General features: G+C 37.9%; 1 protein-coding gene across 2 annotated transcripts in view; it reads left to right on the top strand.

Moving 5' to 3' along the window:
* Positions 1-24,422, top strand: part of CCDC50 (coiled-coil domain containing 50) — an 83,425-nt gene that overhangs the window by 34,641 nt on the left and 24,362 nt on the right. The window contains exons 2-6 of one of the 2 annotated variants that reach the window (XM_070371790.1): positions 848-910; positions 1,747-1,873; positions 5,074-5,164; positions 15,943-16,060; positions 20,986-21,510. In XM_070371790.1, the coding sequence (XP_070227891.1) occupies positions 848-910; positions 1,747-1,873; positions 5,074-5,164; positions 15,943-16,060; positions 20,986-21,510 (924 nt within the window). The remainder of the gene's footprint in view (positions 1-847; positions 911-1,746; positions 1,874-5,073; positions 5,165-15,942; positions 16,061-20,985; positions 21,511-24,422) is intronic. The other variant, XM_005901192.2, reaches the window with a different exon arrangement.

Below are 24,422 nucleotides of genomic sequence, written 5' to 3'. Positions count from 1 at the left end.
GGCTTTGGGAACTTTGCTCTTTAATGTGAGGTACATGTTTGGAATAGAGTAAGGATATATCACCTAAGCCACACATCCTTAAACAGAACAGTATTTTTCATGACAAGAGTCCTTCATGTGTGTGTTTGCTTTAAGAAACAGTTTTAAATTACAGTTTGGGTGGAATGAACCTTTAAGACCATCTCTTCCTATTGGTGTCTAAAAAAATAGTCCAGGAAATACTCTGGGTGGCTGTCCCGGTGGAGGCGGTTAGTGGCAGATGCTTGGTTCCAAGGTTCTTACTGTCTTTTGGTTTGCGGATTCTTTTTAGGTATCTCTACATTTAGAGAAACCTAGAGAACCAGTTCTAACTCATGTGTGAAAGTGTAGACCCACTGAATGTGACTACATTTTAAGTAGAGATCTGCTCTTGCCTGAGGGGCTAATAAAGGTATGTTTTTCCCTGAGAGGATCAGGATAAACGTAAGTCTCTGGGAGAGAATCTGCTGAACCCCAGATGGCTGAGACATAAGCTCTGTGTGTGTGTGTGTGTGTGTGTCACTGCAGTACTTGCCCTCCCTTTATAGACATGGATTAGAATTTCCGGACCTCATCCTTAGGCCAGGATCTCACCATTATTTTGTTACTTTGTTGTACACCTGTACATGGCATTGAGCAGGTACTATCTGGATTTGTGTGAATGAAGACTTCTTACCAACTAATTACTCTTTTGTACATTGCCAGTTATAAAGTTGATCATCCTGAACTATAAGAATGGATTCTTTGAAGTCCTGAACAAAGCCTTTTTCTTTTTGTGTTGAAGCGCTACTAATGAGCTTTTCTGTCTGCCCTTCTCCATCCTCTGCAGTGTGCCGAGATTTTGCTGTCCTGGAGGACCACACCTTGGCCCACAGCCTGCAGGAACAAGAGAGTGAGTAATAGCCCCCTGCAAGCTCCTCCAGTTTTCTTTTTTAGTGGTAGCCTTGAGGCAGATTTCTTGCGGTGAGGCGGGGAGAAGACAGAGTCATCAGGCTACACCACCCATCATCCCAAGGGATCTGTCTAGGCAGGTGACACCTTGGTGAAGAATGCACTTTTCCGTGTTTTGAAGTGAGACAGCTGCTGGGGATGAGAAGACCGTTGGGTGTATCGGAGGAAAAGAGGGACTTGAGCCATTTCCTTTGCTTTAATGTTGTAGGAGGGATACAGTGGTTATATGTGGATCAGGAGTATATAGAAGGCTGGCATAAGAATAGGGGTCCAAATACCTTTACTTAGATTGGTAAAGATACCAATTGGTAAACATACCTAGTGGTATCTAGATTTAGAGTTTTCTGAATATTTATGTATGTAATTATGAAAAGTAAATCTAAGTTATATGTGTTATACAAAAGTACATATATGTGAACTTGTAATTTGTGTGTCAGTATAAAAATCAGGTGTTGAAAAATGTAGTTTTTAAATGAAGTGGCAACTTGTGGAACAGGAGGAGCACCGGCCCTGGCTTTAGATGGTTTGAGTAGAAGTTTAGGCACTGCCACTGCTGACCAAATACTCATGATTTAACCTTTCTGATTCTCTTTTTCCTTAATGAAAAGATGAGAATGCCAACTCCTGTGCTGCGTATTATGCAGCATTACTAAGTGTATACGTGGAAATGATGGCTGTGAAGTTCTTTTTAATTGAAAGGCTCTTCTTAAGTTTATTCTTAAGTTTATTACGAATAAGCCAAAGCATTGTAATTCCTCTCTCCAATCTTCTGTCCAGTTGAGCATCATTTGGCATCGAATGTTCAACGGAACCGTTTGGTCCAGCATGATCTGCAGGTGGCTAAGCAGCTTCAAGAGGAAGATCTGAAAGCCCAGGCTCAGCTGCAGAAGCGCTATAAAGACCTGTGAGGACTTGGGGAGTGGGAGAGCATTGTGCCAGGACTGGTTTTCAGGGGAGAGCACTTTCTGTCTGTCCCTTTGATTCCTTTCACTATTAGATTATAAATCCTACAGTGACGATCCCATAGTTTTTTTGATTTATAAAAATTGTCTTTGTTGTTGGGATTCCTTTGTAGGTTTTGGGACATGCAGTTTCTGGTAGGACTTAGCACTTTTCACTGATGGCTTTGAGCCATTTGGTCGAGCTCTGTGTCTCACTTTTCCTTAACTGTGCGATGGGAAAGTGATCTCTGTCTCCTCTGCCTCCTGTGGTTTTGGGGGGAATCTAGCAAAATACTGGATGTCACAGAATTTTCTGAAGTCTACTGGGTTCCTTTACTATTTCCTAGTAATGTTTGTTGCTCTTATTTTCCTTGAACCCCTTGCCTTTTGGGGGAGGGGCATGCCACTTGACCTGTGGGATCTTAGTTCCTTGAGGGATCAAACCCATGCTGTAGCAGTAAAAGTGCCAAGTTCTAACCAGTAGACTGCCAGGGAAGTCAAGAACCCCTTGCTTTTTATATGGAGGCAGAATCTTTTGGAAAGTTCTGAATTGTACCCTCCGTTCACTTCATAACTTCAGTGTCTGACCAAAATTACTTCTCCATCTCCTCCTAAATAGAGAGATCATGTCTAAGGTCTGTTCCATCATAATGACTTTTTAAACTTCTTTTTTAATGTTTTGAAAGCTCACAGAATACATCTCTTCTTTGAGAGAGGTTCCTGTACTTCAATCTGTAGTGGTAGACTTAACTACAAAATCATTTTGAGAAGGAAGGAGTAAAGGAAGAGGTGAAGGGACCCTTCTATTTAGTTTATTTGTCTTATTTAAATAAACATGAGAGCCTATTACTTTTCCATCTTTGAGGAAGGGTTTTTCTGTTCTGTTATTTGCAGAGAGGACTTTATTCATTATTTTATTCAGTTTTCTTATTTTGTTCATAAACATTCTTATTGACTCTTGCTAAATAAAATAACCCTTTCAACCATGAAAGGCACCAGAGAACACACATATGAATAAAAAATAGCCATTGTTTTTAAGGGACTCAGGGAAAAAACTCTGAGCACTTGCCAAAGTGACTTGAAAATTCATGAAGAATTCCATATTTTTAAAACTAGATTAATAAATACTTTTTTATCAGTTCAAAAAAGTGAGTGAATGAAAAGAGGATATAGAAATAATGAATGAGTAGATTTTTATTTTCAGTTCTGTGGTTTGGATGGTTCAGAATCCTATAATATTGTATCTATAATATGAAGTCATTAGATCCCAAAACTTTTGCAGCTAATAAGACAACATGAGAGGGCATGATTCACTGGTTAATAGTGGCAGGACCGGAAATCAGGTCTCCAGGTATCTTGTCCAGTAGTTTTCCTACTAGTGACCAAAACAGCTTGCCGTTTCCACTTCCGGCCTGCGCTCTCTCATGTGTTCCCTTCCCGCTTCCTGTCCGATGTGCACGTTCTACATGTACATACACATCCCTGTATGTGCGCCTGTCTGCTTTCATCTCCAACTGTCTATGTCCAAACATGTTGAAAAGGACCATTTCCTTATACAAACAAGAATAGTGTTCATCCCCTCACTTTTGTTAGAATAGAATGTGTGGATTTCTATTCCTCCAGAGAAGTTAGGATATTACCGCCACCCCCGCCCCCAACACTTTTCAGGTACCAAAGGCTGCTTTTAAACAGGGAGTATACAACCAAGACTAGATTTGTTGAATACTCTAAAGTTCAACTGGCAGGGCAAGAATAAAAGGGAATATTGGTTTAGCAAGTGAACTGCATGTGTAAGCCACAACTGTAGTTTTGTTCCAGCATCTTTTAGATACTAAGCTCTAAGCATATGTATATCGCTTCAGGTAACAACTAAAGGTTGTAAGGGCCATGTAAACACTGGCTCCCCAGCATTATCACACTCTATAGAGTTATAAGCTGCCTGTTAACTTTTCCTGGGTTCAGGAAGATCCCCTGGAGGAAGTCATGGCAACCCAGTCCAGTATTCTTGCTTGTAGAATCCCATGGACAGAGGAGCCTGGTGGGCTACATTTCATAGGGTTGCAAAGAGTTGGACACAACTAATGCAACTTAGTCTAGTCTGACTGTTCCTGAAACCTGAAACCAAAAGACCATCTCTGTGATACCCAAACCCCATTTCTTGTTGAAACTGCTGTTTCATTTGTGCTGTTTGTAAGGACATGTTTCTCCCCACAAAATGATGTGTCTGGTTTCTCCCAGCAAAGTATATTGTGGGGTTCTGAGTACAGGATGGAGATTTATTTAGTTTTGTGTCCTCAGTGTTGAGCATGGTGCCTGGATGACAGCACATGTTGCGTGAGTCCTTTTTGAATCCATGAATGCCAGTACAAAACAAAACTATGGGAGCAGCAGCATTACAACCTTTGGTTGCCTTAGTGGCCTGAGTGTTAAGAAAACTGGCATGAGCCACAGAGGTTTCTCCTGGCACCTGAAGCTGTGGAATATACATCCACCCCCCCATTTTTAAAGTTTTATTGAATCTGAAAAAAATGTACTTAATTAAAAATATATAAAAATTGTTTTGAAGTCATACCACCACCTCTAAGTGACCACAGTATTACTGACATTTTAGTGAATTCACTCTTACTTTATGTGTACTTTGTGCATACTTGGATATTTGTGGATCTTATTCTCATAGTGTATATCTCCTTTGCAGAATCTTGAGGGACTGTGGTGGTGGTTTAGTCACTATGTCATGTCTGATTCTTGCAAGCCCACAGACTGTAGTCTTCTAGGCTCCTCTGTCCATGGAGTTCTCCAGGCAGGAATACTGAAGTGGGTTGCCATTTCTTTCTCTAGGGGATCTTCCCGACCCAGGAATTAAACCTGGGATATGATCATACAGAAAAGGCCAGGAGCTTTCCATTATAGTATCTGGGGATCATGTTCTGATTCTACCACTTATTTTCTCTGTGACCTTAGGGAAGTGATTTTACTACTCTGGGCCTCAAGTTTTTCTAGCTATAGGATGGGATGGTATTGACCTCTTTGCATCATTATTGTAAGGATTAAGTGAGATAAAAATATGCCCTGGCTCTTAGTGAGTATTCAGTAAATTGTGTTGTGGTTAGAAAAATCATTCCTTGTGTTCTCCATTCATGTTGTTTTCTCCTTTGTTTTTCAGTGAACAGCAAGACTGTGAAATTGCTCAGGAGATTCAGGAGAAGCTGGCTATTGAGGCAGAGAGACGACGCATTCAGGAGAAGAAGGATGAGGTACAACTTGTTTAATGCCCCTCCACCCCATGGAGGAGGGCTGCTCAGCTCTGACTCTCTGTGTTCACAGGCTCAGTGTAGGGTTGCTGGCCGGGCAGGAAAACTTTCCCCTTTTTGGGGTGCATTGTCCAAGGGTTGCCCCCTCCATGGACCACTGTTTATTGCCCTTTGGTCGTTGTTTAAGTGGTAAAATCTTAAAAGATGACAACGGTTAATTTGACAAAAGGTGTGAATTCGTTTCTGTAGGCTGCTGTAACGAATCACTACAAGCATGGTGGCGTAAAACAATAGAACTTGGTTCTCTCACAGTTCTGAAGGTTGCATGTTGAAATTAAGTGTTGGCAGGGCAATGCTACTTACTAGGGGAGACCCCTTCTTTGCCTCCTCTTAGCTTCTGGTGGCTCTTGGCCGTCTGCGTTCCTTGCCTTGTGGTTGCATCATGTCAGTCTTTACCTTTGTTGTCACATGGCCTTCTTCCCTGTATCTTTTTGTCCTCTTGTTGTCTTGTAAGGACACCAGTCATTGGATTGAGGGCCCACCCTAATAGAGTATGATCTTCTCTTAAATAATTCTGCCTGAAAGTCCCTATTTTTAAATAAGGTCATGTTCTGAAGTTCTTGATATAAATGAATTTTTAAGAGATAATTCAGCTCCATACAAGATACCTGCCTATGGGTTATTCCCACAACTTTAGGGAGAGCAAACCTTGAATGTAGCCTGAACAGGAGTCATGGACTGGTCATTGGTCTCCCTCTTTTTTGTTAGTGGGTTCACTTTCCTATGATACCCTGCCTCAAAACAGTGATCTATTTAATTCTGTATATATTTTTAAATTATATTGTCTTTAAGCTGAAAATGACTAAAATTAGCAGTAGTATATGGTTTGTAAAAAGACTTGAATTTTACTTACTGATCATTGCTTTTGTGTTATATTTTCAGCATTTCTTAAAAACAGTTCCTTTTTCATTGTGTTGACGCTGTGTCTGCTTTTTTAATACCTATTCTGCTATTCGTGACCCTTGTCTTAACTTATAATAAAGAAAAAAAATGATTTATCATTTTTAATAGTAGAATGACCATATGATATTTTGTGTACTGAGAAATTTTGTGTACTCTCCTGGGCACACTGGCACATGCAGTCACCCTATTAAATAAATATTTCAGGGTTATTAGTGAACCAGTCTGCATCTTCTCTTTCTCCTACTGAGCCACTCTATTACTCTGGAACTCCTTGTTCAATGCCAGGCAAGTGTGAGACACCTGGTGTGAGTTTATTTAGCTATTGTTTCAAGAAACAAACCATGATTATGTGATGATCAGAATTGTAAGTAAAAAAGAGGGATTCCTTTTCATCCTTCTGTTATCACACAGGAGCTCTTTCTTACTGCAGGATGTGTTGCTTCTCTATAGTCAAGACTTCCTTGGAGATGAGTCTGGAAGCTGAAAGAAGTGATTATGTTTTATAGACAGGAAAGCGTCTATTTTAAAAATCACAGAGTAATGAAGTTGGCTTCTTATAAATGCTCCTGGTGTCCTGTAATATTTTTTCTTTCCGTTCAGGCAAAAGCAGTATTGGGGAAAACAAAATACTTTATTTTATGCCTGTGGAATCTAAATAGCAATCACAATAAATAATCTCATTGTTATACTATATAAAGTATACAGTGTTGTGAATAACTGCATTTCTCAGATGAAGAAATTAAGTGTTTAAGAAGTATATGAATGACTGGTCCCGGCTATAGTAAGATGCCAGAGAAATGTCTCTGCAGTTCTGACTGCCTCCGACCTGGGTATACTGTGACACAACACGGAACACATAAACTATGGAGTTTGAATCTTATCTGTTTAACTTTTAGCTGAGACTTCCATCGTCTCATTTAGCCATGTAGCCCCTCAGGTTCCAAACTAAAGAAGTCATGATAACTCTACATTACCCTAAAGGGCTGCTGTGAAGTTTAAAATCATGTATTTAAGGTCTGTGCTACATATTAAGTTAATAGTTGTTCTTTCCTTTTTGCTTTCTTGCTCGGTGTTTCCCCCACCATTCTCCCTTTGTAACAACTCTGATTTGTGCTGAATTAAAAGGTGGGGGTGAAATAAGCAGAGTTAAGTGTATTCCGATATGGTATGATTTGAGGAATCTTTAGGGGTTTTCTTGCCTTTGCAGGCCTCCTGTTACCTCCACTACTGTTTGACCTACTGAAATGTTTCCCCTTGTCCAGTGCAGTGGAGAGATGAGATGAGAAATCTAGTTGTGGAGGTTTATGAGACTAGCCTTTAAAAACTCAAGACTTTTTTTTTTTTCCAGACGTTTTTGACTTTTCGCTGATGCTTTAGTTTAGAATATGGCTGTCCTATCAAGAGATTCTTTAATTGTAGAAAACTGTGACTTCCAGCTGACTAGACTGTTTTAATATTAAATAAAAATTTGCATTATTCAAGTTTGATGTTGAAGGATGTATGATAATGCTTATTTGTTTATTTTAGTCCAAGGCACCTCATAGGGGAGACCGAAACAACAGTGCTAATTTTTCTGATCAACATTGCATCACCTGTTACTCATCAACTGTCCGGATTCTTTGTTTTGTTTTGTTTTTCCTCTCTCTGTGCTCTTCTGCTTCCTTGTAGAGTCTGCTTAACTAATAAGTTCTTACCCAGCAGCGGGGCTTTGGAAAACTCCTCTCTGAATTTTCACCCAGATCTCTTTTTACAGATTTTTGGAGTCAACTCTCTTTTGTAGCTTATAATCATCCAGAACAACCTAATGTAGAATTCAAGGTCCTTTCCTCTTGGGATAGATACTTTTTTCTGAACAACATTGTTCATGAGAAGTAGAGTTATACAACTTTCTGTGGGTGAATTAACATGTCTAACTTTGTTGTTGTATAATATTATTGTGTTTTTTAACAGAGTACAAATGTAGGCAGGTAGCATTTCCATTGGGGAGACAGATGTAGAAGAGTTTAAAAAGATCTGTATTCTTACCACCACTGTGGCCCCTTCCCTTCCTTCTTCTTTTTCCTCGTTCCCTCCTCTTTCCTTCCTTCCTGTCTTCCTTGCCTTTTTTTTTAACTCTTACGTGGTGTCTTGAATATCGTAGTAGTAGCATTTCTTTCCTGGCGCCCTGTTGAAGGAGCATGTACCCTTTGTAATACTGGACTGAGTTTATGGGAGTACTTGCCTCATAATCACATGAGTTTGTGGTTAATATGGGTGGACAGATTTTATTGGGATCTTTCTCTTTGGTCACAGGTTTAGCATTTGTCAGTATTGTTTAATCAAGCCAAGAAATGTGTTTTTAGTTGATTTAATTTAGTTATTCTTAAATAACTAAAAAAATAAATAACTAAAAATCCTTAAATAGCTAAAGAGAGTTCCAGAAAAACATCTACTTTTGCTTTATTGACTATGCCAAAGCCTTTGACTTTGTGGATCACAACAAGCTCTGGAAAATTCTGAAAGAGATAGGACTACCAGATCACCTGACCTGGGAAAATTTCCTGAGAAATCTGTATGCAGTTAGAACTGGACATGGAACAACAGATTGGTTCTAAATCGGGAAAGAAGTACATCAAGGCTTCTTGTCACCCTGCTCATTTAACTTATATGGAGAGTACATCATGCAAAATGCTGCGCTGGATGAAGCACAAGCTGGAATCAAGATTGCCAGGAGAAGTATATCAATAATGTCAGATACTCAGATGACACCACTCTTACGGCAGAAATAAGAGCCTCTTGATGAAAGTGAAAGAGGAGAGTGAAAAAGTTGTCTTAAAACTCAACATTCAGAAAACTAAGATCATGCTATCTGGCCCCATTACTTCATGGCAAAAGATGGGAAAACAATAGAAACAGAGAGACTTTATTTTTTGGGCTCCAAAATCACTGCAGATGGTGACTGCAGCCATGAAATTAAAAGACGCTTGCTCCTTAGAAGAAAAGCTATGACTAACCTAGACAACATATTAAGACAGTATATTAAAAAGCAGAGACATTACTTTGCCAACAAATGTCTGTCTAGTCAAAGCTGTGGCTTTTCCAGTGGTCATGTATGAATGTGAGCGTTGCACTATAAAGAAAGCTAAGTGTCAAAGAATTGATGCTTTAGAACCATGATGTTGGAGAAGACTCTTGAAAGTCCCTTGGACTACAAGGAGATCCAGCCAGTCCATCCTAAAGGAAATCAGTCCTGAATATTCATTGGAAGAACTGATGCTGAAGCTGAAGCTCTAATACTTTGACCACCTGATGTGAAGAGCTGACTCATTAGAAAAGACCCTGATGTTGGGAATGATTGAAGGCAAGAGGAGAAAGGGATGACAGAAGATGAGATGATTGGATGATATCACTGACTCGATGGACATGAGTTTGAGTAAGCTCCGGGAGTTGGTGATGGACAGGGAAGCCTGGTGTGCTGCAGTCCATGGGGTCACAAAGAGTCGGATGTGACTGGGTGACTGAACTGAACTGAACTTATTCTTAAATAAAACTCTTAACTACTTTGTGTATATGTGAATATTGATTTGTATATGTGAATATTGATTTATATATGTGCCTTTGAACCTAGGTATAAATATGTGTGAATGTGAAACTATTTTTAGGGAAAGCCTTTTTTTTCCCCTTGAATAAATAGTATCATGGCCAACCATGTAATGAAAAGTCTGTGGCACTAATCCAACAATTTGGAGCCATTTATAATGTGAACTATTCAGGGATGAACTTAGTAACCAATTTACATTAAAAATTAATCTAGTGTGAGCCATGGTACTTTTTCATAGCATTCTTAATGTGACTAGAAATTCATGGTCTAAAAATATATTTATGTAAATTGGTAGTATCTAGAAAATAGCTCAGGTAGTAATAATTTAAGCTACTTATTTTTTTCACTATGTTGTGGCACTTTAAAAATAAGTTTACACATACATAGCCAGACAGGGGGAGTGAGTGGGAGGCCTCTGGTTGAGAAAATTCTTCTCTCCTTTTATCCTAGTTATATTGGTGTTTTTACAGCCATGAATTTGGTACTGTCCTGTTTTTCTGGTCTTACAGAGTGACCCTTTTGGGATTATACCTGATTTGCATTTCCTACTGAGTTAGATGTTAATATAGTAATTGCTAGGTAATAAAAAAGTTTAGCAATCTAATGGAATGGCTTTCCTTTTTTTTGTTCTTCTGATAGTCATTTGACAGTCACATTTTCACATCTCCCTTAGATTGTCTTTATGCCCAAGATTTTCTCATTTTGAATCCCACTGCTATTATGATAGAGGTGAAAACCTTAAGGGAGAAGTAACCCTGATATATAAAATTGTATAAACCATAAAAGTACCCAAAGGGATCCAACAGTTCAGTAATTTGTCTTCTATTTGAGAAAGTTGCATGGGGCTCCTCTGCACCTTACTGTGTGAATGTCTGTCTTAGAGCAGTCATCTTTGCATGTCTTACATTATGTTAATCATTTTGCTTCTAGCACCTAACAGACAAGGACATTAATGATAATGACCATGTATCTTATTTCTCTGTAGGAGGTCTCTAGCAGAATATGTGAGCCATTGAAAGGAATTGGTGAATCTGTTTTCTTGACATAGCATTCCTGTAGCATTCCAGGAATCCTTTTTTTGTTTGTTTACCTTTGTTTTTATTTATTTATTTTAATTGGAGGGTAATTACTTTACAATATTGGTTTTGCCATACATCAACATGAATCCACCACAGGTGTACACGTGTTCCCCATCCTGAACCCCCCTCCCACCTCCCTCCCCGTACTATCCCTCTGGGTCATCCCAGTGCACCAGCCCCAAGCTTCCTGTGTCATGCATTGAACCTGAACTGGTGATTCATTTCATATACGATATTATACATGTTTCAATGCCATTCTCCCAAATCATCCCACCCTCGCCCTCTCCCACAGAGTCCAAAAGACTGTTCTATACATCTGTGTCTCTTTTGCTGTCTCACATACAGGGTTATCGTTACCATCTTTCTAAATTCCATATATATGCATTAGTATACTGTATTGGTGTTTTTCTTTCTGGCTTACTTCACTCTGTATAATAGGCTCCAGTTTCATTCACCTCATTAGAACTGATTCAACTGTATTCTTTTTAATGGCTGAGTAATACTCCATTGTGTATATGTACCATAGCTTTCTTATCCATTCATCTGCTGATGGACATCTAGGTTGCTTCCATGTCCTGGCTATTATAAACAGTGCTGTGATGAACATTGGGGTACACGTGTCTCTTTGAATTCTTGTTTCCTTGGTGTGTATGCCCAGCAGTGGGATTGCTGGATCATAAGGCAGTTCTATTTCCAGTTTTTTAAGAAATCTCCACACTGTTCTCCATAGTGGCTGTACTAGTTTGCATTCCCACCAACAGTGTAAGAGGGTTCCCTTTTCTCCACACCCTCTCCAGCATTTATTGCTTGTAGACTTTTGGATAGCAGCCATTCTGATCGGTGTGAGATGGTACCTAATTGTGGTTTTGATTTGCATTTCTCTGATAGTGAGTGATGTTGAGCATCTTTTCATGTGTTTGTTAGCCATCTGTATGTTTTCTTTGAAGAAATGTCTGTTTAGTTCTTTGGCTCATGTTTTGATTGGGTTGTTTATTTTTCTGGAATTGAGCTGTAGGAGTTGCTTGTATATTTTTGAGATTAGTTCTTTGTCAGTTGCTTCATTTGCTATCATTTTCTCTTATTCTGAAGGCTGTCTTTTCACCTTGCTTATAGTTTCCTTTGTTATGCAGAAGCTTTTAATTTTAATTAGGTCCCATTTGTTTATTTTTGCTTTTATTTCCAATATTCTGGGAGGTGCGTCATAGAGGATCCTGCTGATATTTATGTCGGAGAGTGTTTTGTCTATGTTCTCTAGGAATTTTATAGTTTCTGGTCTTACGTTTAGATCTTTAATCCATTTTGAGTTTATTTTTGTGTATGGTGTTAGAAAGTGTTCTAGTTTCATTCTTTTACAAGTGGTTGACCAGTTTTCCCAGCACCACTTGTTAAAGAGATTGTCTTTTCTCCATTGTATATTCTTGCCTCCTTTGTCAAAGATAAGGTGTCCATAGGTGTGTGGATTTATCTCTGGGCTTTCTATTTTGTTCCATTGATCTATATTTCTGTCTTTGTGCCAGTACCATACTGTCCAGGAATCCTTAACTCTGCCTTTACTTATGCTCACAGCTTCCCATTTTCCAGAGTTGAGTGTTATTTTAATAAATGTGTTTACTTAGAAAGTCTTCTGTGAGAGGAGAGGAGGGAGCCTTAAGAGGGAGCAGATATATGTATAATGATGGCTGATTAGTTGTATGGCAGAAGCCAGCACAACATTGTAAAATAATTTTCCTCTAACTAAAAAATAAATTAAAAAAAGAGAAAGTCTTCTGCACAACAGTTATTTCTGCATATTAACCCAAAGTAAGTCTACCTGATTAATATTATTAATTAAAAAATAATTGAATGTGACCTCAGAAGGATTTTGGAGTTCTTTTAGATTTGTTTTTTCCCCAAGTTATATTTTGTCAAACACTAATTTAGTAAGGTTTATATATATGTATATATTTTATGTAACAAAAAGACTTATGTCACAAAATAAATTTGGAAATTCTGGGGTTGCAAGAAGATAACATTACTTTTCTTTCATTAGAATGTTAACATGAGCTAATATGTTTAGAGAATTAGATATAATACATGTTTTCTGTTGAATGTTTTTTATTTTTTGGTGAACTTTTGATACCAGTGTTCTCAGAAACAGGTTGGGAAATGCTGTTATAGACCAACCTTTAACAGGAAGGAAGCAGAGGATCAAGGAGGTTGTTTATGTCAGGGATGACTAAGCTGCATCCAAGCATGGTGACTAATAATTGCTGTCTTTAGCTTGTTTCAGGGGAGATTTTTTTTTTTTTAATTGAAATCACCTAACTAAACCCACTGTGCAGTAATGTTGGAAAGCAGGGAAGAGAGCTGACCTGGCTGAGCCATGGTTTATAGTATAACAGCAGATTCCCGTTGAAATCCTTTTTCCTTTCCCACCTTAAGTACAGCTAGCTGTTCTTGTCAGCCAGAAGAAGCTTACTCATAAAAAAGGAGCTGAGATGTTAAAAGAACAAAGGTTTGAGTGCTGAGATGCATGACACATTATGATTATTATTTTTCTACTTGGTTAAAAGCACTCCTTTTGACCATCTAATACATTGTACAAAATGGGTATCACTTTGTTTCTCTTTGGTTCATTTTTGGCTCTTCACATTGAGAAAGTGCCCTATTACTATGTATTCATTAGGAATAAATTTGATAGTAGGAAAGCAATTATAAAGTCCCTTGGAGGGCAGTTTAATAACTTTGGCTGACAGTTGGACCTGGTAGTTTTCCTCTATATTTTTATTCAGTTACATAAAGGGAGACTTTTGTTTTCAGGAAAACAAACCACTTAAGAAAATGTAGTGTTGGGTGTTTAGTCAACATGACAACTCAGGGAAGTGTTTACATTTTCTTCCTACTTTCATAGTAAGATGTATATGGATTTAGGAAATTCTGAAATAGATATTAGTGTGAGGAGAATAAATTATCTTGTCACACCCCTCCGTAACTGGTTACTTGATTGTAATGCATAAATGTAATGAACCTGGCACAGAGGAGGGCACCCAGTAACATTTCCAGATTATTACAGTGTGTGTTGGGATGTCAAGACATTTGACTTTTAAGGTTCACTAGCTCAGACTCTTCATTTTACAGATAAAGAATTCAGGCCCAAAGAAATTCATTTTAATAGTTAATGTTTTTCTTCCAATGTCTCTGAAGCATCTCTGACTTGAACTGGAACTTACCAAATATATGTATATATTTACACAGTTTCATGAGAAATTTCCAGCATAGAAGTCAGTTACAGAATATATGTTAATAATATAAATTTGAATTTAAGCCTATTTCGTGAACATTAAAAGCTATGTACGTGGATGTGTGTGTGCTTACATGCATGCTCAGTCACTCAGTCGACTTTTGTCCGACTCTTTCATAGTTTGTAGCCTGCCAGGCTCCTCTCTCCATGGAATTTTCCAGGCAAGAATACTTGAGTGGGTTGCCATTTCTTCCTCTAGGGGATCTTCTTGACCCAAGGATCGAAGCCAAGTCTCCTGCATCTCTTGCATTATCGGGTGGATTTTTTACTGCTGAGCCACCTGGGAAGCCTTCCAAGAATACTGATAACCTCTGCTAATTCATCTAGCCTCAGCATCCAACTTTTTTCTACACTGATATAAGAGAAAATTAAGTCATTCAGATGAATTTTATTTGCCTTGCAGTCTTAGTATATTCTTCATTTGACTTATTCAGAAAAATGCAGAAAGAATGGTGATTAATTCTTGCCTCAGAAGTAAGCCCCTCAGAACTGCCTGTGATTTTTATTACCATTTGTATCAGTGAGTACTGTTGCCATATTTGTAAGATCTTTAAGAACCTAGTAACATCTAGGGATATTCTTTTTTAAAAAGTATACATAAACAAAGTTTACGTGCTATTTTATTGGACCTTTTATAGAAATAATCTTCAAATTCCAAACTCTATCTCCAGCTCAAAATCTTTAGGAACTTTTCACCCCTTACATTATAGACCAGACTTTTAACAATTGACCTATAAAGGGTGCCTAGCATCCAGCCTCTGTCTGTTAAACCTCATCTTTCTCTAACACCCCACATACAGTGTTCTAATTGGACTATTGGTTGTTTTCTAGAGTGATGCCCATTAAAATATTTATAACTTTGCTCGTGTTGTTCTCAGCAAAGAATATCTTCCCTTGCCTGTTGGAATCCAGTTCTTTGTTTAAAACCTAACATTAATGCAAAGCCTTGAACTAATTCATATAAGCAGAAGTAGTATTCCCTTTTTTCTGCACTCATAGACATTTTCCCCCTTTTTTCTGAGGCATTTACAATTTGATTGTGTTATAGTTATTTGTGTATTGCTTTGTTTTCAAAGTGGGGTGGTGATTTTTTAGGGGATGAAATCAGAATGTTATTTGCCACTCAGCAGCTGCTGAAAACTTGCCTGGAGATGGAGCATAGGAGAGACAGGAGGAGGACTGTTTTCTGTTTTGTTTTTTTTTAAGTAAGACAGCCATCCTCTAATGCAAAGTTAAATCACAATCAGTTGAAAGATTCTTTAAAAAACTTTTTTTAAATGGAATGAAATCAGTGTATATATACATTACTATATATAAAATAAACAGCTAATGGGAAGTTAATGGAGCTCAATGTAGCAGTCTGTGACAACCTAGAGGGGTGGGGAGGAGGTTCAAGAGTGAGGGGACATATGTCTGCTTGTGGCTGATTCATGTTGTTGTATGGCAAAAGCCAACACAACATTGTAAAGCAGTTATCCTCCAATTTAAAATAAATTTTAAAAAAGGTTATAGATTATGGCAGTCTTCCTCATTCAGACTTAGTGAATCATCATCTTGGAAAAAGGGCCCATAAATATGTATTTTAAAAATTCTGTTCCATAACCAGTTTTAGGAATAGTATATTTGGATATCTTCAGGTTGAGTTAGATTTAAATTTAGTTAAAAAACCTTTCTCCCTCATCTGTATCTTGTGCGCTTCCTGTTAAGCAGTCGTCTTTGACATTTGGACAATGTGAGCATAATACCAGAAGGTCTAGAAGACCATAGGCAGAGCCACAAAAGCCTGGGAGTGGAATGTCAAACCACTGACCAGTAGGGTTACTGTATGGCGTTTGTTCTTTCTCTGAAGTATTTATTTTTCTTCTCTCTGTATTTGCAGGACATTGCTCGACTCTTGCAAGAAAAGGAGTTACAGGAAGAGAAAAAGCGAAAGAAACACTTTCCAGAGTCTTCTGGAGTCAGTGCTTATGGTGATAGTTACTATTATGAAGATGGAGGTAACAATTTCTGTCTTTAGACTCAGTTGCAAGACACTCTTTAAATTTGTCTGTAGTGACTCTAGGGCCCATTTAGATTGTGGTGAAATTTTATCTTATCTAATGAATCCATCTGTTCTTTAGATGGATGACCGGAGTCATTTTTATGGCTGTAAAATGTGAATATAGTTTAGCAAAATCTGACATGTGTTCTTTTGCATTGTTGCTACTTAGAATGTTATATTACATTCTAAGCACATAAACTAGGGTATGGAAAAATGGCAAATGAGTCTCTGCCTCAAGGAAATCTGGGCAGTACTGTTTGAAGCCTCAAAGTAGCATAAATAATAAAGGAGGTACAGCATTTATAGATTACTGGATACCAAAGCTTTTTTCCCATGCCTCTTATCTTTTAAACCTAGGCCAATGGATTATCCTGCTGGTGACAAAATTGAATATTATGATTTTCTGTTGAGGTTTCGCTTTTGATGCTTTCTTTGCTATTTCTACCATATAGAAAGTTTTCTGAGAGAGAGAGATCCCTTCTCTAGTGCCTGCTTCTGCAGTGTGGTGGTGGTGTGGTGGTGGTGGAAGCACTTGTGGTAATGGTGATTCTTTATCTTAAAAGTGTGTTGGGAAATGAGTATTTGCAAGTATTATTTAGTTCTTTTTAATGACATGTCAAAGGAAGGCTATTTCCTATAGTTTAATTTAGTGTCAGTATTTAACTGTAGTTCAGCTTGGAGACCATGTGCTGTGCTGTACATAGTCGCTCAGTCGCATCTGACTCTTTGTGACCCCATGAACTGTAGCCTGCCAGGCGCCTGGAGATTGCCTGGGGATTCTCCAGGCAAGAATACTGTAGTGGGTCACCATGCCCTTCTCCAGGGGATCTTCCCAATCCAGGGATCCAACCCAGGTCTCCCGCATGGCAGGTGGATTCTTTACCCTCTGAACCAACTTGGCTTCTGTGGTAGCTCAGTTGGAGACCATATTTAGGATACCAAATACCAACCAAATAACATCTAAAGGCAGCTTCTAGAGAATAAAGATTTTAAGATGAGTAATCCCCAAGGCCCCTGAAAATTAATTATCAGTTGCTTTTCTATAGTATCATAAAACGTAAGTAGGTATTTTTCTTTGGTGAGTAGAATGAAAAGTATGTGTATGTAGATAATAGGATTATTATAGTTGAGTCTTCCAGTCACATTGTTCTAAATCTTTCAAAATGAGTAGAGCTCAACTCTAACACAATTAGTAAGCAGATTGATTCTCTACTTGTGGCTCGGTGTGTTCTTCCACATGTGAAATGCTCAACTCTTTTTTGATAGCCATTTTCCTTAACCTGTTTTTTTTAATAAAATGATGTAATACATCATTCAAGAAGAAAAATTGCCAGTATTTTTCTGTACTAGAGATCAGAAGGTAAAGAGTTACTCATCAGCTTTAATTAAAATCTTAGAGATATGATCTAGTGTTTTTTTGTTTTTTTGTAATTCTGCCAGAAGGCACGTTCATTGCAGATAAAAATATAACCATTCTAAACTTGAATCTAGAAACATTAGGGTGGTAAATAAGTACACTAAAGTACTGATTTTAGCAATCCTCTTTTAAAACCTGTCACTTACTTGAATTGGGACTCAAACCTGATGGTTTTGACCAGAGTATTGTCATTGTGATTTATTTCTGTAGACATTCAGTAGATTTTCAGGGACACCTAAATTTTTTAAAAAATTTGCATTTAATGCTTTTGTAAAGTTACAGAGAATGCTGTATGTGCTTTTCTTGGAGTTGGGGCGGGGGGATTGGGAATAGGATCTAGGGATCTCCTGAATGTGTACCTGTAAAGTAGTGTTGGAATTTCTCTTCAGTTGTGTTGTTGCTGGGAGATGATACATTGCTGAACATGTGATCTTCGTTTATATGCCTTTGAGTTAGACCAAGGTGAGTTCCACAGAAACCACATTGTAGTCCACCTGACGTTTACAAAGCAGCTGTATGTTCTTTGCAGTGGTCCTTTCCCAACACATAAGGGATATTCTTGAATTGTACTTCTCTGCCTTTGCGTGCAATATAATTTTTGTCTTCTTATATAATAATCACAGTGAATCATTATGGAAATGGTCGCTTTAGCTTTAATTTTACTTAAACTTTAATAAATTAATCTTTAAAAAGTAATCATTTATAGATTTTCTACAAATCTGGAATTATCCAAAACCCCTGTCAGATTTGTATCAACTGAAATTGTATATCTTATTTATGAAGCCATGTTTCTCTTTCAAAGCCCCTCACCTGTATGGCTGGCATATTAGAGGTTTTTTTTTAAGTCATTGTCTTTGGAGTCATTAGACCTTGATTCAAGTTACATCCCTTCCTTAGAAAAATTGTAATATTAAGGAAGTTATCCACTATAATCACTGTAATCCTTTTTCTCATCTGTAAAATGGAGATTCTAAAAATATATCCTTCACATGGATGTTGAAAAGATTAAACAATAGAATTTTTGTGAAGACTTATTAAACTCTAAAGTGTTATTATTTGTACATATATTAATGTAAAGCGGACTTCCCTGGTGGCTAAGATGGTAAAGTGTCTGCCTACAATGCGGGAGACCCAGGTTTAATCCCTGGGTTGGGAAGATCCTCTGGAGAGGGAAATGGCAACCCACTCCAGTACTCTTGCCTGGAAAATCCCATGGATGGAGGAGCATGGTAGGCTACAGTCCTTGTGGTCACAAAAAGTCAGACACGACTGAGTGACTTCACGTTTCACTTTAATGCAATGTGTGTATTAAATATTTGGTCTGTCCAAACAAAAATCATTTTGTTTTGAAAGACAAACATGGAAGAATACAAAATGTTTGCAAATATATTTGTGTGTGTGTATATATATATATATATACACACACACACACACACATATATATGTATATGTATATACATATATGTGTGTATTGCCTGTAAGGAAGTTAATTATATTTGCCAAATAACTTGGTCTCAAGAAATACAGACGTCTCAGTCCTTAACTGGACAGGGTTTTAAAGGATTCAAACATTCTTCCATCCGTGTCTTCTTTTTTGCCTCAGGTTTAAAGATATCACAAGTGATCACAATAAATATTTTTCCCTATCAACTCTGTGAAAATGTAGTAATAGCCCTGTTCTAATTGTTGCAACACACTTCCCTAAAGTACAACTGTTAATATCTGTTAACATATTAAAAGAAGTAAAAGTAAAACAATCATGACTTCACAAGTCGATGTTAAAAACAAAACCTTTCTTTTCTCTGTGTGGGTTTATAGGCAGGTTTCACTCCTGCAGTTTTCTGTGGGAACATTGGTATTAACACTAAACCATTGTTTCCTCCTTGTGATCATCCTTTAAGTAGCTGGTCAGTATTTTGTTAATTCACAGCAGTAGTAAATAGATTCTTTGTCAGTTGTCAAGATACATTTAAAATAATAGTTTGTGTAAAGCATACTTTTTTATTACAGACAGTAATTGTCTGTTTCACTTTTGCTTTATGTAAAAAATAAATTCTATCATAAATTATGAAGATAAATACCTCTACAGACTTTTTAGAAGACAGGTTTTAATTTAGATGTCGTCTTTGAAGCAAATGTTCTTTTCTTCTGGAAAGCTCAAGAAGAAACCATTTAGAGTTTTGAATACAAGCTTTTTTTGCATCATTGATGCATTTAAGACATATCCATATCTCCCCTTCCTGTATTCCTTCACTAGATTAACAAACATTAACAAAAGCAAAGAGCCCAAAACCAAACCAAACAAACAAAAAAACCCTGATAACTAAGGAAAGGTATGGTTATTTATTTTTTCTACATCCCATCCAGTTGCAAGAGCTGCTTCAAATGCAGTTCAGCAAGTGACTAATTCCAATGGGGAATCTTGGCTGTTTTAGCAATTTTCCATGGAATTAGGATTTCTTTTTGTTATTTCCCCATTATAGTAAAAATCTTTGGAAATGTTAAATATGCTCTTGGAATATGCGTTTTTAATTCATTTCCTTTGTTTTCATAGTTTTTCTAGTTCCTAAAAAAGACCTGACAACAAAGCACCATGTATGTGCTGTTTCTCTAGTTTCTGTTAAACTTAGGGACTTGTATATTTAGCACACGTTGTATTTCTATGTACAGAATACAGTATCATAAAGTTTTCTGAAATATGTTTAGGAATTGGCTTCTTTTTATGTATTCCGTTATGACATCTATTTTTAATTATTTTCCTCTGCACAGCTTCAAGTAAGATTTGAAACAGAGTCATCCAAAGATAACAGGGTCATTTACTCACATAAAATTCTCCTTTGCTCCCTCTTCTTCCACACTGAACTGTAATTTTTCTGGGAATGTTTTCTTTGGCCACCTAAGGGGAGAGGGTGGAGGAATACAAAATCTGTCTGTCTGGACCAAGTAGAAACTAGCAATATTCTGATCTAAATTTATTGTTATTTCCAATAAGAATATTTGAAAGTCTCTGACTGGAATCACAAAGTATAGTTCTTTTTCTATTTTTATAAGATTCCCTCATCTCTTACTTACCACCCTCCCCCACCATATACTAGTTCCAAATTGATTTTATAAATAGAAAAGAACACTTAATGACTGGAATTTTTGTTATTGGCAAATATTAAACTACTATGTTAATCCTTCCCTAATCATGATCAGACTCTTCTTTCAGATTTAACTTATTTCATTTAATTTCATTTTAGTTTTATTACCTTTTTGACTATGTACCTAGAATCCTTCATGTATGCACAGACCATTCTGGCAAATACTAATCCATTCGTTTCAGTTTGTTAAGCTGAAAAAATGGTCTTCTTCACTTTAAAATATATTAAGCTTGAGGCCTGTCTCCATCCTGTAGTGAGTTCATACTGAATCATTAAGTTAACCTGCATTTCTGTTTTTCACGTTCCTCCACCTCCGCTCAGACCAGCCACGGTCAAGGAGGGCAAGGGAGTTGGGTTCAGGAAGCTCAAGGCCTTGTAGACTCCAACATGAGGAAAAGACTGTGAAGCACAGGAGGGAGAGACCCAGACATCCACAGGAGAACTTGGGAGAACCGGAAGAGCATTGTGCATCAGAGAAACCTCCGTCATCTTCTAGCTCGGGTCAAGTGAGGGACGATCCCCAAGGTAACACTGAGCCTGAAAGAAAACGCTGTGGCCACGAGAGGCTCCGGAGACCTCCCCTCCCCAAGATCAGCGGTGAGGTGCTTCTGAGCACCGAATCGGATGACTGGGAGGCTCACTCTAGCCATCGAACTCGGAAGTGGGAAAAACAGTTCAGACAGCAAGACCAGCTCTCTCCCAAAACCTCACGGAAAGCGGGGCTTCCCTGCAAGGAAGCCGTTTATAGGTGGGACCATGGGCAAGGTGAGCACAGAGAGAGGAATCGCAGGCCCCGGACTCCTCCCTTCTCAGAGAGTGAGGAGCAGCTCCCACTCCGTGACACAGGTAATGAAGGCCAGCCTGGTCGGAAGTGCTGCTACTGTGTATATACATACAAACAAATGTATCTGTTAAGCACTGTAGACATGTCCTTTCTCTCTGGTTTATGCTTATGGCTTTGAAATAAATCCTGGACCGGGTATTATAAAAGGTATTTACTTAATCTCAAATCTCAAGAAGGAGAATATCTGTACCTTTTCCCTTCTGCCTTCTGCTTTCTAAGAGAATACACACTCCTTGCAAGGTTCTTCCAGCCCCACAGTTGCAGTGGAGGTACTCGTCCCAGGTACAATTTTTAATCTGCCAAGACCTTACATCAGAGATTCTGATACTAAAGCAGTGCTACTGAGTTTCTGATTTTGATTCCATGAACCCAGGAGGTCTAATGACACCACCTTCATAATATTTGCCTCCAAAGAAGACCTTCAGGGCTGGAAGTACTGGATTTTCTTCACCTCATCTTTCTCAGTTGTGAAGTGAGAGATGAGACAGGTGGTCTCTTAAGATAGTGTTTTCAAATAGTGAGCCTCTAGTTTGTTTTCATCAGAATCAGCTGGGCTATTTCCTAAAAATGCAGATTTCTGGATCTTACATGTGTTATCAATCCCTGGAGTGCAGCCTGGCAACTTGGGCTTGTTTTACCAGGAGGTGATTCTTATGTTCTTAAAGTTTGAAAACAGTTGTTTTGAGTTCCTTCCTGTGCTTTAACCAGCTTCAGCTCTACAGTTGGTGCTCTGAAGCACCAGTGTCAGGTAAGTTCTTGGTACTTACTTAGAAATGAGGTGAATGAGCCTCCCATTTCTGGCATCCCTGAGGCCCTACTCTGAAGTCCGTCACTGACACGATAATGTTCTCTCCATGCTTTTCTGGAAACTGCCACTGTGATGTTTTTCCATATGGCTGTACCACTACGAGTTGTAGCACTGGCTGTCTGATGTTTCAATTAGACTGTACTCATCTCCCTAGTTTTCTTTTGCTCTTATGGAATGTTTACAGAGACTCGGGTTATTGGGGGGAAAATACCAAGGAGGCGACTCTTCTTACTTCCTTCTATTTACTGTTGCCCCGCCAACCTCTGCTTCTGGTTTGGAGAGTGGTTTCTAGGTTGCAGGTTCATGTTGATTCTTTTGGTTCCCCCTATCATTTTATCTCTTCCTGCATGTTAGTCCTTTAAGTTTTTAAAGGACTTGGTGATAAAGAAAATGAAAATCCAGTTCAGCAAGTATCTATATGCCGCAAATCTTGCCTCAGGCTTTATGTTTAGGGGTAGATGCTTGGATCTGAGCCTCAAACAGTTCATGAGTCAAGCCGCAAAGGTGGATATGTAAACAAGCAATTGCAAATTCGGTATACTGTGAACAAAGAGCTCTGGGGCAATAGAGGAGGAAGTGATAAAATCTACCTGGAGTATGTTTTGTAAGTTACTTTATATCAGATTTAGAAAGACGTTGGAGTCCAAAAAGTCTCAGGGAGGAAGGCTGATTTCATCGACCTCTGTGTTTCTGAGTTTGTGCCTCCAACCCGCTAAGTGTGCTCTGAGGGCTGGTTAACCTCTATGGCTTTTTTAGTATGCTCAAGGGTATTTTAAACAGACTCAGAAAGGGTGGAAATAATATGAAAGAAACTCAGTGACTCACAAACCCTACTACTGGAGTTGTAGGCAAACGTTTTGTTCCTGTTATTTTAATAGCATAAGAGTTTTAAAACCAGTGTGACTAGGCAGTTACTCAAATGGCAACAACATAGCTGCTAGCATCTGTCATCTCATTTTCAGCTGACTTTGCAGATTTCACCTACAAAGACTTTGTTGGCATTTGATTTTGTGATCCACCCACCACCCTAGAATAGGTCAGAAGATTACATTAAAGTATAATTATGTACTGGTGTCTATTCTTGCTGTTGTAAAAGTTCTTAAAGTTGTTAGCATAGGCCAAAGTTTTGTTTAACCTAAAAATGAAAAAACCAGCAGGACAACAGAGAGCTAGTTCTAAGAGCACTGGTTTGTGGTACGATCCATTGAAAAAGGAACACAGAATAAAACTGCTAAATTAAATATATGATTGGCTAATTTTCTAAAGAGCAGTAAATCCATATTACCTTTGAGGGTAACATCACTATTGGGCTATTAGATTGAAACAGCTTATTAATTTTCTGCAGTTTAACTTCCAGCCTCTCAGAGCCATTAAACACCATTCTATGATATTTCCCAAGGCTGGCTTTTTACAAAATATGCATGAATGGTATCAGGATCCATGTATCACCATATTAGCTTATTCCATAGTTTGAGATAAGTTTATCTTGAATACCAGTACTTTTAGCAGTTTTATTTTATCAAAATTTCTTTAAAGGTAAGCTTTGTTTGTTTATTGAGGGAGGTTCTTGTTTTCTCAAACTGGAGAATGTTGAACAGAAAAAGATAAGCAAGAATTTGATTAAAAAGTGATTGTGGAACTGTTGAAAATATGGCTTACCTGGTTTTTTGAAATCTGGTTTCCAGATTATGTTTAGGTTACCAAAATGAAGACCGCCATTTTCTTAATTTCTTTGAATTAACTATATTTAATAACATTTTGAAGCATCTCTATTTTCCGTAATGACAGGCTTACAGTGTACTATCTGGAACTCCTTCTTAGGTACTTAGAAAAGCTCTTTTCACCTTTGGTATGAAATATGCTGCAGTTAGTCAGCAGTCTTGTCAGTCTAGAAATCTAGTATTCCAGGCTGTAGAAATTTTCTACTTAATGAAGTCTACAAGTTCCAAACAAAGAGTTCAAATAAACTCTTCTCTCTCCCTCTAAATATTTAACCTAGGGAGAAATTACCTCAAAATTTAACAATTTTTATTTTTATTGGGGTATAGTTGACATATAACATATAAGTTTCAAGTGTATATTTGTATTTATTGCAAAACGATCACC

The sequence above is a fragment of the Bos mutus genome, chromosome 1 (genome assembly GCF_027580195.1).
Source record: "Bos mutus isolate GX-2022 chromosome 1, NWIPB_WYAK_1.1, whole genome shotgun sequence".
NCBI classification, from domain to species: Eukaryota; Metazoa; Chordata; class Mammalia; order Artiodactyla; family Bovidae; genus Bos; species Bos mutus.
This window is presented reverse-complemented; position numbering and strand designations above follow the sequence as displayed.